Source organism: Tauraco erythrolophus, chromosome 10 (genome assembly GCF_009769465.1).
Source record: "Tauraco erythrolophus isolate bTauEry1 chromosome 10, bTauEry1.pri, whole genome shotgun sequence".
NCBI lineage: Eukaryota > Metazoa > Chordata > Aves > Musophagiformes > Musophagidae > Tauraco > Tauraco erythrolophus.
Genome location: NC_141474.1, coordinates 24,194,651 through 24,208,707, shown reverse-complemented (window position 1 = coordinate 24,208,707; position 14,057 = coordinate 24,194,651). Strand labels below are relative to the sequence as shown.

Below are 14,057 nucleotides of genomic sequence, written 5' to 3'. Positions count from 1 at the left end.
GATCACCCTCTGATTTCTTTCCCATCCCTCAGGGCCTGGGTTTCAAGAACGGATTATGAAGCTGAGATGTGAACCTGCTGGTCACCCAGCATCCTTCCCTCACTGCCAGCCTTCAAGCACCTAACCTTGAAAATGCCAGGTGGCAAAAAACAGAGGGTTGAATTGTCTTGTCTCGCACCTGCAATGTGAACGGACGTGCAGCCATGCAGCACCTCCCCTACGCTTTTCTCTTGGTACCCTACGCTTTTCTCTTGGTAACCTGTCCGTGGGGCTCTGCCCTCGGCAGTACCATCTTCCCCCCTCTGGCATGTTTGGGCACAGCAGCTGAACCGTGACCAGATCTGTCCTTTCCGAAAATGTCCAGAGCACCATGTGCTGAGACATGCTGTGCATGGTGCAAAGGAGTGGTGTGTCTGCTCTGGACAAATGGCTTTGTTTTGCACTGGGAAAACTGGAGTCAAAATGTCATGTCAGTGTTTCGCACAGGAATAGATTGCTCCTTTCCAAAGGGCAGCAGTTCTGTCACTGGGTTTTACTTTGTGATTCCCAAGCAGAACTGTTCCCACACAGTGAAACAAGCAATATTTTGGCTTTTCCGTCCTCGTTTAGCATGAAAGGCAATGTCAGAGCATCAGTGTTTCAGTGGGGTGGACGTGGTTTCCCAGCCCCTTACAGCAAGAGCACGCTCCCTGCCGAGAGGCGAGGATGAGACCCGGGGATGTGCTGCTTCTGCTTCCAGCACGTTTGATCCAGCCTGGCTCTTTCAAGGTGTGTGGAAATGAGCTACAATCTCATCATTCCGGCGAAGGCTTCTTGGAGGAGATAGCGGAAGGGTCACAGCGCCTCTGGAAATCTCCCTTCAGGCGATGTGCCGTCGCATTTCACAGTAGACGGACAGAATAACCTTTAGGGCATGGTAAGAGGTAGCGTTTTGAACTCCAAGGCTTGGGAGCTCATTTCTCTGACACATCATCTGTGTCCCTGCCGCTTCCTGCATTCGCCTGAAATACCTTTGTCCTAATCCATCACTTCCTTAGCTGGAATTAAAAAAAAAAGCGCTGAGGAGTCAGTCCCTCGTGTGCTGGCCACACCGAAACCAGCCTCCCCTGTAGGAACGCACCTAGCCCCTCTGCCATGGCCGATTTTGCCTTAGTTTGAGCCACTCTCAGCCCACGTGGAGGTGGGGGCTGCCCCGCCAAGCCAGCCCCCTGCAGCAGCATGGCTTCCTGCCCTCTCTCGCCTTCCCCGCATCGCAGCCTCCCTGGAGAGGTGTGGTACTTGGGTCCTGAGCTGCTTTTTCCCCCACGTTTCTCTGACTCAGTCGTGGGGAGATGAGGGGGCTGGAGCCGGGCGAGCTGGGGCACGTGCCGGCTGGCACGGGCTGCCCTTATGAACCGGCGGCTCCCGCGGCAGCTCCGTGCTGTGCGTTATGGGCTGTGCGGCACTGGGAGGAAAGCGCTGGCTCTCCCTCCTCCCCTCTCTGGAGTAAATAATGGTACTTTTTATTTAGCTATTATTTCCCAGTGGCAGATATCTCCTCGGCTGTCTGTTTAACTATCTTTATCTCGCCCTCCTTCTCTGTTTGATATAGTTATAGATAAACAGATAGCTACCTTAGTAAATAACATGTTTTTAAGAGACCGGTGGTATGGTTAACATAGTGCAGCAGCTGTTGATTTGTCTTTCAGTGTTGTGGTTTTTTTTTCTTAAGGAAATGCTTTAAATAAGGGATACTTCATCTATTAAAAAAAAATACACTTGTAGCAGCTGCTAAGCCCATCCATAAGCCTGCTTTACGTTGTATTTGTGATGGGACTGACAGTGCATGGAGGAGCCTGATTATACACAATTCCATTTTAGCAAGCCCTGCGATGTAATTTCACAGGGCGATCAGTGTTTGAATGTAATAGCAGCCTGTGCTAAGGTGTCAGAATATTAAAGGCGCTAATGGAAAAGCTCCCTGGTACACAAGGGGGACAGCATTACAGGAGACGTCGCAGATGGCTGGGCACTAAACTAATGGGGCAGGATCCAAGAAGGGAAAAAAAAACTAGAGAAGGGAGAGCTCACGGGAGCATGGGCACCTGCTTCCCTCTCACACGGAAATTAAACAGCGAGCGAGGGAGAGGCGAGCGTGTGCATGTGTAAAAATAGAAATTGAGGGGGGAAAATACCCCCATCGGAAGGGCTTGAAGGTTTTAATAGTGAGCCCGGCACTGGCTTTACTTGGGAAAGGCATGGGGTTAGATTAAAGGAGTGCATATCTGGGGGACTGTGGGGCACGTCTGAGCATCACAGCCGTCATTCATGGCCCTGGAAAGAGAGGAAGAGGGTGATCAGTGGATACTGTTACCCATTCCCATGTAATACGGCAAAACTGCAGCTCTCTTCGGTGGCTGTTAATCTCCAGCTAAATCCGAGGAGGGGGAGTTGTGTCCACCTTGCTGCTGTCCCGGCGGCTCACCACATCTGCTGGGGACCCCTCATGCTGTTTTCTGTCCTCTTGTACCCAGTGGCTGATGGTGGGTCTGATTTTGGGGCAGTGCCAACGTTTGCCTGTTTTCCAGCACCGTTGAAGGCATCTTCCCTGTCCTCATGAACCCCTGGTTTCCCCAGGAGCAGCCAGAATTGGACTGATCAGTTCTTGTCTACGTGCAGAGGCAACTGTGGCTGTGGTGAATCATCCATGACATGCGTTCGCCGATTTTTCTCAGTGTCGTACCTGGCTTCCCCGCTCTGCCGACTGCAGTGCATAGCGGGGAAAGGCTTAGTGCCGCTTTCCTGCTTGAATTGGCTCTGCAGGGGCCGGGGTGGTCCCCGGGGGATGTCACCGCAGGACGTGAGCCCATCCTTCCTGCGGCTGGAGGGATAAATCAGCCACGTGTAGGTAGGTGCTCCTTGGTGGTTGTCTGCCATGTCGTTGTGCGTCTCTGCCTTTCAGGCACTAATCAGGAGCTGCATGTGTGTCTCAGCATTGGGAGCTGGTTGCATACATCAGTGTAACCCAGCTGGGTTTCAGTCGCCCTACGGTGCAGCCAGAAATGCTGGGACACCACGAGAAGGCAGCCCTGTTCAAACAGACGTGACCTGCAGCTCAAGGGCAGGACCACTTGTCCCTGATCAGGAAAGGTGCTGGACATGTGTCCTCCAGCCTCTTGTCTCCACAGCAGCCCCTGGGCTCTCGCCACGATGTCCTGCTTGACACTGAATCCAGAACTGCCAGTCCTGCCATAAGCCTCCATCCTTGAGCTGCTTTCTTGGCAGTTTATGGCTCTGCTTCTCCTCTCTCCTGGGCCAGTGCTGGCTTGTGCACACCCCAGCTCCATTTCCCAGCCCTCCAGGGATCCAGACCTGTAGCTTTGTTTCACTTGTGACCAAACCCAGGACTTGGACCTAGGTCTCCACACCTAGTGTGTAGCCAGCCGCAGAGCACACAGCAGTCGAGAACATTTTATCCAGGATAATCCCTGGCCTGGGAGCAAGGCAGAGACTGTTCTTGTTCAAACACAGGGAAATGTGAAGCCTAAACCGCTTGGCACTTTGACACTCTGGAGTGTCAAACACCAGCGTGTTTCTATTGCAGCCTAAGCCAGGGCACGGGCTAATCCTGCACGATGGCAGGGCAACCTCCCCACTGCCCAGAGGGGTCATGCCATCCAAATGCGCCCTGGAGAAGGGCTGTTGGTGGCTGCAGGGTCCATCCTGCCCCATCTGAAGTTAAGAGGGGTTTTGACAGTGAATTTGCATGGCTGTGGCTGAGTGGGGGTATTGCCAGGACATGGACAGGTTGAGGCTGCTCAGATGTGTGTCTGGGAGGGGAGAAGGGCCAGGTATGAGATCTTTGCGAGCCTCAGTTTCCCTTCTGGAGTGCTCCTGTGGACAGAGATCTGATGGCATGGGCTCTTTATTTTAATAAGGAGAAAGGATGTACATTTGTGCTGCATCCTCTGAACCTTACCTGACACCTTGCTGCCTTCCCTTCACCTTGACCTGTCCTCCTCTCATTAATGGGGGGCACCTCATCTCTGTGAAGCACTTTCCAAAGGTGAGCAGAGCCAGGCACCTCCTGTGTGCCCACCGCTCACCTTTCCAAAAACAGACCGTTCATATTTGTATTTGTTTAATTTACTGCCTGATGTGAGGCATAAAGATGTGGCTGTTTTAACAACCAGCTTTGCAAATGGACTGAGGTGGACACCAGCTGGACTTGCCACAGGTTGCTCGGACAGGCCAGGCAGGGCTGGGAAGGTGGCTTATGTGCCGAGGGTTCCCTGCTCATCCAGGACATGCGAGAAGGTGGCTGTGTGGCAGTGTTCTCCGAAAAACCTTCACATGCCATCGCATGAAGAGGCAGAGCACCAGGCAGAGGTCCCAGCACCTTTTCGGCAATGTGGGAGGGTTGTGTCCAGATCCTGTCCTCCCACCGCAGGGTGCTGGCAATGACAGGAGTTTCCAGGGGAAACGCATCTACCTGAGTGGGGCCAGACCCATTCATGGTGTCCCCACGTTTGGTGTGTCAGCCCTTCTCCTTCCCCCACAGCTCTTGTGGAGTTTTTGTGCTCTGGAGAAGGACATTCCCTGGTGTTCTTCTACATTCTCCCATGTCCGAACCCCAGCTAAACCACCTCCTGCTCGGCAGCACTGCCGATTTGTTTGGCAGAGGACAAACACGCTCTACTCTCGTCACCTCCACCCCTTAATTATTAGCACAGATGTTTAATCCGAGGCTTTGATGGGTGCCACGTTGGGCAGAAGTTGTTTTTGTCCAACCAGTGCCACTCAACAAGCGTTCGGGGAGCTCGGTAGACTGAGAAAAAGTAATTAAACGTGCACGGTGCTAATGTTGTACCTGGTCGGTGTGGAGGCCCTTCTTGCCGCTGCGTTTGTAAAAATTACATGCCTCTTATTAGCGGCACAGCAGAGATCTGTAATACGTGTGGACAGAAAGGCAGGGTTGGATGGAGTTGGTGTCAGGGCAGCAATTGCTTATCATGCCTTATCTGGGAATATGAAACTGTATTGCATGACATCCAGAGGCAGGCTGAATAGATATGCCAATTCATCTCGAGCCCGGGCTTTGACAAGCTAGACTGCCCTTGTTGAAAGGCATCAGTCAAACAAGAGCTGCTGGCTGCTTTTCCCTTTCTTAGACTTTCTCTCGCTCCCGCGCTCCCTCTCCCTCTCTCGCCGCCTCCCCTCCCTCCGCCTTTTTTTTTCCCTAAGCTTTTCCACACAAAATTGAAAAGCTTTGGAAATAATAATAATAAAAGCCCCCCAAACTAATACCATTTTAAGTACACCCTCCCCCTCCCCAAATGGGATTGATAAGGAACCCCAGTGTATGAAGGCATGTTTAGATAACATTGAGAATATTATAGCGGGTGAGAGAAAGTAGGGGGAAAAGCTTCCTGCCGCGTCTAAGCCAGGAAAGGCGACGGCACCCTGGCTAATACGAGTGTTTAATATTTGATGTGTTGGGATAAAGCAGGATCACCTTCGAATTGAATTGAGTGTCAGAATGAGAATCTATTACTGAAATTCTTGTGTGATTTGACAGCAAAGCAGACGATGTTATTCTTCACTAGTTACTGCAATCTTCTCCCCTACATCACTTAAATATTTTTTTCTTTGCTTGGGTAAACACACATTATCCTTTTTTTTTTCCACTCCCCTTTCCTTTTTTCTCTTCCTCTTTTATATTTTTTTTTCCTTAAATCAGACCTGCCTTTTGCAGGGCTGATGGAGTAGATTGTTATTTCTTTATTTGTCCTATTAAATGGAATTCCTGATCGTTTAATCCTGCTTTTGTAAGTGATTTAAAAATACTTGAAAAGCTTTGAATGCAGCAGCACTTCTGACTAAACTGCTTAAAAGGGACATGTTACACCTGGGTTTAGCTCCTGCCAGTCAGCGAGGGCAGCAGGCTCTGACGCTGCCGGGGCTGAGCCATCCCGGGCTCTGAGTCTCCGTCCTGCCGGACCAGCTTTCCTCCATGCCTTCCCCGCGGCACAGGAGCTCTGCCATTGTCAGCCAGGGCTCAGCATGCTGCCTGTTCATTACCTGCCTCTTCTTTAATTGCATTCAGCCTCCATCCAGCAGCCTTGCTACTACATGATTTGGCGGTGGGGTCAGGCCCTCAGTGGTGTTAAATTTGCCTTTTGTCATGCCAGTAAGTTTGCATGGCAAGAAATCCCAGTGAGAAATGTCTACCTCCCATCCCTGAAGTTGGTGTGCAATTAAAATGGGATGTCAAGGGACCACCCTGGAGTCCCTGGTGTCTTGGGTGCTATTCAGGGATGTTCTCCAAGACACCCTCAGCCCCAAAACCTTACCGTTACTGGGTGGCACTGAAAACATTTTAAGCTGTGTTCAAAAAGCCCACCTAGTTGTAGACATGACCTCTTTTTTTCTTTCCGCTGTTCAAAGTAATATAAAACCTTGACACCTCATCATGGCAGCAGCGGAATGAGGGGAGTTAGAGGGAAATGCTTATTTTGGGCGGACACGGCGCACAGCTGACATGACAAGAGGAGGAAGACGCTTTTGCTGTCGTGAAGTAATTTTCTCCATTGCAAAAATGTCAGGAGGGTCGACTCCGATCGACAGGCTGCTGTGCCTGGCCTCCTCCTGGGCGAGCACAGCCAGCGCCCGCTGCTTGCCAAAGCCAAGGGCAGCTGGGGAGATCTCTGGGACACTTTCTATCTGTATTAAAACATGTTTTTCTTAGGCATCTTTTTGAAATTCTTAATGGAAACTTTCAGCAAATTCACCACTTTTTTAATTCCTTAGCACCCACCTTCAGCATCTTCTCAAACCGCTGAGCCCCTTTGCTCCTGGGACGACTTTTTCCAAAAGGAAATATCTCCTCCCTGCCTGAAAGTGTCCATATTAATATTAAAATTACAATTAGTGGGTGAAACATTTAAAATCTCTTGGTGGGACATGAAAAATGACAGGGTTGTCGGGCTGGGCAGGGCAGAAGGAGGCTCTGCACTGGTCCTGGCAGTTCTTTCTGCTGTAGTTTGTGGACACGCTTGGGCTGTCGCAAAGCACAGAGCCCCTCTTCCCTCCTGCCCTTCAGCTAAAGCACCCAGGCCAGTGCAAGGCCAGCAGCTTTAGCAGAGGGCAGAGGCTGGGAGCTGGCCAAGCAGATCACAGCATCGGCACAAGCGGAAAGGACAGGGCTGGCTCCGTCAGCATCAGCGCCTTGCTCTAGCAGAGCTCCAGCAGCTTCGTGAGGACCAGCCCTGTCCCTCCCTGCGTGTGCAGGAAGGATTTGTGGGGCCCCCCGTGGAAGTGAACATCCTGACCTCTGCACAGGTGCCCTGTTCGTGTGATGCGGGATGTTAAATCTTGCCTTAATGTGACTGCCGGACACCTGTTTTTGTGAAGTGTGCCGGGCACTTCCCCATAAATAAATGATGGAGCATTATTCAGTCCACTCCAGATCAATACATCAGCTTGACAAGTTCCAGTTCTGGGAATTTTCTGACCCCCTGGAACATCTCTGCAGCTGTGCTGCTTATAAACTGTGGTGTGTAGCCCAAACAAGCTCCAGAGAGCGGAGCATCAGGACCCAGCCGTGTTGGTGCTGCCACCTTGCCGACCCTGTTGCTGGGGACGAGGGCTGGTTTGCATTGGAATTGCAGCTTGCAGCAAGGACAGGCAGGGTGAACTCAGTGCCAAACTGGGCAGTGTTTTTGCAAGAACTGGGCAAATGCTACCCATGTTCTTTCCTTGCAAGCAGCACCATGGCACTGCCCAGCCTCTCTGGTGTGCTCGCTGTGCACTCCTGTCTCAGCTGAGAAGACTATCTTTGACCGCCAGTGCTACAAGAAGAGGTCCACGGAGCTCTTGTTTCAGGCCTTTTGCAGATTGAGGCAGATGCATCATGGCCACTGGCAAGTTTTGTGACCTGGTGCAACAGGACAATTATCTCAGACCCTCTTCGCTTTATTATAAAGCCAGCCCCAGATGCTGTGATTTCTGCGCACGCAGCATCTCCCTGCCCCAGGCTGCCGTACCCCATGTCTTATTCCCTAGTAGCTCCCCACTTGTGTTTTTTAGATTTTCTACAGGTTATGTGAGGTAGGGGTTACCTAAGGATTTACCTCCCCATACTGGTGCTTTTAACAGGGTGTGGATTATCCGTGGTGCTGGCTCTATGCATGGAAACACAGTGTATTCCTAATCTCCTGCTGCTGTTAGCTCACATTTATCACAGAAGTATCTGCTTACCTTTGATTCGAGATCCCTACATCAGGGACCCAGGGCGGTATTTGTCTGTGAACTGCTCCGTATGCCTATGGGATTGTATAAGTAAATAAATATAATTAATAATCATCTGACTTCAGAGCAGCATTGGCAGGGAAGTAAATGTAGCCTTCACAGAATTACAAACAAAATCAGGAAAAAAGGGAGACCTTTCTAGGAGCTGGTATGAATGGAAATAATTGTGTTCAAGCTGCTTGAAAATTATTCTGCAAACATCATTTGGATGCTTTTTAGCAGATCGGAGGCATTGAGTTTGTTTCTAAATCAGAACTCTGACCAAAACCATTTTTAAAATAGCTTTTAAAAAAAGACACCTGCATTTTTCATCAATTAAAATACAGATGAAAATAAAATGCCACGAGGTCCTGGCCCTGCTTCAATGTCTGACCTAGAAAGGAGCAATCCAGTCCCTGCAACACCAGGACTGAACCAGAGGGAGGGACAAATTAGTGTGATTTCCTCACAAAAAGGATTTCCTGGCATTTTTTTTAAGTCCTTTGGCTTGTGAGCGAACCAGGGGCGTCTCGGACTTTCTCATGGTTTGCCATAGGGGTGAGCGCTGAAGGAGCAGGGGTCTGTGCCGCTGCCAGCGGCCAAGTGGGCCGACATGGCAGAGGAGCCAGCAGGAGAGCGGCTGTGGATGGCACTGGTTTCCCAGTGGCTGCGGTGACCACAGCCACCCCGGCAGGCTGGGGAGCCCTGCCTCGGGGAGCCTCCGGCACCTTCTGCCTCACTTTAACAGTCAGAAGAAGAGCTTTCCTGTTTAAAGATTAAACGTTGTGTTTAAATATTAAACAGCACAGCTCCTCGCTCTTGATTGCGTGGCTGCTGCCGGCAGGCGGCTCAGAATTGCCAATTTTAATTAAAAAACTTTGTTTTCCAACGCAGCCCAGCAGTGGCTCCTCCTCCGGCCAGGGCTGCCTGTCCGCTCCCCTGGCCTGCCTTCAGCTCTGCCTCTGCCCACGTTCCCCTCTGCCTGCCGCGCGGCGACGGTCCCTGCCAGCCCCGAAGTGTGAGCAGCCTCGCCTGGGACTGATCAATGCCCCCGGCACTTCCTTCCAAAACCCCAGGAAAAACAATTAAAACCTGATCGATCCTGCAGGCAGCTTTGAATATGCATAAGTGCACACTTGACCTTCAGTGGTCAGGCCAACTTCCACCCCGGCTGCTTAGCTAGTTTGCTCAGGTATTGCTGCCGTATCGAATGACCTTGATTAGGCAAAACGCGCTGCGAAGGTGGTCCCGGTGCTGATCCTGGGGCCGGGGCACGCGCCGATGGCTCCCAGCTGACGCTGCTGCTGTGGGTCTGGGGGAGGCAGGCTGGGCTTGGCACTAGCCCTCAGCTGTCAGGAGCTTGCCAGAGCTGTTCCCGTGGCTTGCCCGGGATCCTGCCAGCCTCCCGCTATGCTCCCTCAGTTGCTTCTGGCTGGGGTCCGAGGGATGTGTCTGGGCTAGGAAGGCAGCCTGCGGTAAGTAGCTCAGAGCCTGCTGTGACAGCCCTGCTCCCTCCCCATCCCATGTGTCCTCCCTCGAAGTATGTGGGGACACCCCTTCCCCAGGGATGCCCTCGACTGCTGGCAACCCCAGGCCTGGATCCACTGGTGCTGGGCACGGGGACCTTCCTGTGCTGTGCCTGGGCTTGCTCTTTGGGATGGAGCCCAGGAGAGGGAGCTACACGCGGAGCCGCTACCACCATCACCCAGGTGGGTTGTGGGGTCCCATCCTGCACCCCGACCCCCAGATCCCCCTTGCTCCACGGCCACCCAGCCTGCATCCTGGCCACAGCGATGAAGATACCAGAGCATGTTTGTTGAAGGCGAAGGAAACCTCCCTGTTGTGTACACAAAGTGTAATTTCAGTGAATTATGCATAGACTTAATTAGGAGTTTTAATTGCTAATCATCTCCCAACAGGATTAGCAATGCTGTCTATTAATTATCTGTGGAGCCCTCTGTTTTGCTAAGGCAGGAGTAACAAAGCAGCATGAATGGTTACACAGGCCAGTAATAAATTAACTCCCCTAAGCCCTGCGGCTCCCGGGGGCTGATGGCAGCGGGGGCTGCACGGGGGCCGATCCTGCCCGCGCTGGGCAGAGCAGCAGGTAGCAGGGGCAGAGGGACTGACAGCAGGTCCCCGTGGCTGGCAGGTGGGTGGTGGGCTCAAAGGGAGACCACTCAGCTCTGCTCTCCCAGTTCAGCCCCATTCCCGCTGCACAGAGCATCTCCCCTGGCGTTCCCAGCCTGCGGAGGGTGTCGGCGATGCCCCGCTGCGCTGTGGCCGCGGTTAGCGATGATCCCCGCTGCAGGAGGGAGATAGGGGCTGCTGGATTGACCTGATCTCATCTGGGGACAATGGCCCTCACGGCAGCAGAGATAGGGCCGGCGTGAGCGACGCTAAGCCCACGCGCCCTTCTTACTGCTCACAATGCGGCGCTGAGCTTAATTCCTCAAGATGAAGCCGATACGTGGCTGTCAGGCTATAATTACAGCTGTGTGTGTGACATGGAGGCCCAGCTGCTTTCACGTTCGCGTTGTCCGGTGGGTTTTTGTGCTGCTCGGGCTCCTGCCTGCCTCACTCCTGCTGGGAGCCATGCCGGGGGACGTGGCAGAGATGGAGCAGGCTCCCTCCAGCCAGGCTGCGGGCTCTGCAGTGGGGTGAGCAATGCTGACTCCTGGTGATGGAGAGTCCCATGGCAACTGGGGCTCTGAGGATGGGAGGGAGAGAGGAGGCTGGGAGGCCTGGGCACAGGCACCCCTTTCCAAACCCCCGTGACTCCTGCTGCCAACCTTGGGATGATGCTGGAGCAACCCAGGGACATGTGGGATGATCTTGCAGCCCCTACCCGCCCCATTGTGGCAAAGGTGCCTAGGGTGATGCTGATCCAGCAAACCTCCTGAGGGTTGTCACCCGTACAACAACGGGCCCTGGCCACCTCGTCTCTGAGGAGCATCAGGTGGGACAGGCCAGGGTGAGGGTGCTTTGTGCAGGCGGCTCCAGGATAGCTCTGCCAGGGCCATGTGCGGGTCCATGCTGAGCACAGCGACCACTGGCCCACGCCGGTCCCGGCAGCAGCCAGGCCTGGGCACGTACAAAATGTGTCTGCGCACGGGCTGTGCACTGGTCTGACCCTCTGCTTCTCTCTTCCAGGCGTACAGCTTTGCCATGGGGAGTTGGCCAAAGAACGGGCTCTTAGACATGAATAAAGGACTGAACCTACAGCACATAGGGAGGCCTCACAGCGGGATAGGTGAGTGATGCTGACCCGCGCCCTGCCCGTCCCCGCGGCCGCTGCTCCAAGCGCGTGGGACGTGCCTCAGCGCCAAGAGCAGGTCCGAACTGGGGTGCTGAGAGCCAGCCAAAGCTGTGGGGACTCTGGCTGGTGAAAGGGACAAAGATGGGTCAGGGCAGGATTGGCACATGGGGTGAGCTCTTGGTCTCTGGCACATCCCAGTGTGGCAAACACACCTGTTTGTCCCTCTGGCCGGGGAGCTGCTCACCTCCTCGGCCGCTCTGGCAGTGCTCGGACTGGGGGTGGATGTGGGCAGCACCAGGGCTCGTGCGGTGCCTGGAGCACAGGGCAGGGGTCCCCAGGCTGCGTGGGATGCTCTCCCTATCGGGCCAGCCCTCCAGCTGCTCTGGATGCTGCATCTGTCCTTGGAACAGAGGCTCTGCCAGGCGGTGCAGCCTCAGGAGCTGGCTGGGAACACATTGCAGAGTGAAGATGCACGGCGCCAGCTGGAGAACTGAATCATCATCCCATTTGCTCACACGTGTGATGAGTTTCATGGTCCCACAGCCTACTCCAAGATAAACAACTGAGACTACCATGCACAGTGGCGGAGCTTCATGTTTCCCCTAGCTCCTCTGCACCAGGGATCAAAGTGATATGAGGAGGGAGACCTGGCCCGGGACCCTGAGGCCATATATCTGCCTGCTACTTAATGCTGGGGACGCAGAGCTGGGGCAGCAGCAGGTTGCGGTATGGGCAGGAGCTCAGATTTACTGGGATGTAGGCAGGGCTGTAACTCAGGGCTGCATCACTCTTGCCTGTCTTGTTTCTCTGCGGGGCGTCGGATCACCTCTTGGAGACCAGTGGTCAGGTGTTCCCTCTGCCTCGCAGCCCTTCATCCATGGTGACTTGTGAGCATTAAAGTTTGCAAGGAGGTGAGATTTTCTTGGAAAAGTCACCTGCTACCTGGGCCTTGAGGAGGCTGTTTAATATTGTTTCAAGACTCTAACCATTAAACTCTCCAATCAATCCAAGTTAAGGAGATGAATTATTTAAAGCTCACCAGCTTTTAATTAGCAAGCTCCTTTTGAACTATGGATCTGGTTGCATTATTGACAGAGGTAGCATTAAAATTTTCTTCCTGCCTGGAAGCAGATTTGCCTTGCTTGTGTGCCATGGTGGGGAGATCACAGGGAGGGAGCAGGGACTGCAGGAGTTGTGTGTGCGTGTCCTGCTCCGGGGCTTGGGCTTTTCCTCAGGTCTCCCAGGGGATGCAGGGTTGGTTTGTGCCTCGTGTTTCCACATTTTATTTATGGCAAGACCTCTCTGTTGCTGTCATCTTACTCTGACAAAGCGTTCCCAGCTCACTATCATCGGTCTGCTGATGGTTTCTACCCATGTTTATCTCAGTGCTGTTGTCTCACACAGGTGTCTCTGCCTGATGGAGTTCAGAGAGATGCTCCAGCCCTTTAGGAAGCTTTTGCTTCTTTGTTTCTGCCAAGCTCCCTCTGTGGGGGAGCACTCCCAGCTCTCCCCTGTGCAGGGTGCCATGGGCAGATTGCCCACAGGGAAGCAGCATGTCAAGGCCCAGCAGCCGAGCTCCCTTCTTTGCAGTGCTCTGTCCCAGCGGCAATGGAAAACCTGCCTTTCACACACTGTTGGGAAGGGGGTGCCGTGAAGGATGCCAGGCCAGCAGCGTGACGGTCTCCACCTCCCTGGCATCGCCAGCGGTACACATTTGCCCTGTGTGTTGCAACCTGCTGGGTGCTCCATTTGGGCTGGGTCCAGAGCAGCTCTGCCCCGGGCAGCTACGATCCTCCACCTGCCTGCAGAGACAGCAGCTGCTGGCACCCTGTGCCTGGTGGCTTTACTGCAGGCTTCACTCACTGCCCCGGGAGTGAGCTGGGGGCACGGCTCATTGAATAGCTTCTCCGGGCCAGGTTGGGAGCCCCAGGCACAGCTGCTCTCCACGGTGTCAGGGCTGCTGTCTTTAGGGCTTGGTAACGCAGCGTCCCTCCTGGGAGAAGGCTCGGGGCGATGCTGGTGTCTGGAGACATGCCTTGCCTGGCATTTTGTCAGGGCACCAGCCTCCTGGACTTCTGGCCACTTCATTTCCCAGCCTACTGGCTTTTCAGGTCTTAGTCATGGATCAAGCGTTGACTCTAGTGACAGCCCACGAGGTCCCCAGGCCAGGGCCCAAGGAGGGGCTGCTCACTGCAGAGGCAGGCTGGGCTGGCTTCCTTGGGCCTGGCTTTGTTGCCTCGTCCTGGGGCAAATGTCGGTCCTCCACAGCCGAATCCTTCCGTATCAGCCACTGGGACTGGGCATGATCATGCCAACTGCTGAGACCTGAGCAGTCCTCACCATTCTCCTCCTTCATGCTCTCGACTGCTTTTGCTTCAGGGCTGGGAGGATCCATCCATTTCCCTGCCCAGGGCTGCCCTTCCTTTCCCTCCCTGGCTGAAAGGAGCCTTGCTCCTGACACGGCCCTGCCCGCTCAACCGAATAAATGACCCCTTCTCCAGGACTGCTGCTGGAGAAGTGAGTGGAGAAC

The 14,057-nt window shown here is 53.7% G+C and overlaps 1 protein-coding gene across 4 annotated transcripts in view; it reads left to right on the top strand.

The window, feature by feature from the left end:
* Nucleotides 1–14,057, top strand: part of ERI3 (ERI1 exoribonuclease family member 3) — a 132,223-nt gene that overhangs the window by 83,503 nt on the left and 34,663 nt on the right. For all 4 annotated transcript variants that reach the window (XM_086617391.1, XM_086617390.1, XM_086617389.1 and 1 more), the window contains one exon: nt 11,422–11,521. In XM_086617391.1, coding sequence (XP_086473517.1) covers nt 11,422–11,521 — 100 coding nt within the window. The remainder of the gene's footprint in view (nt 1–11,421; nt 11,522–14,057) is intronic.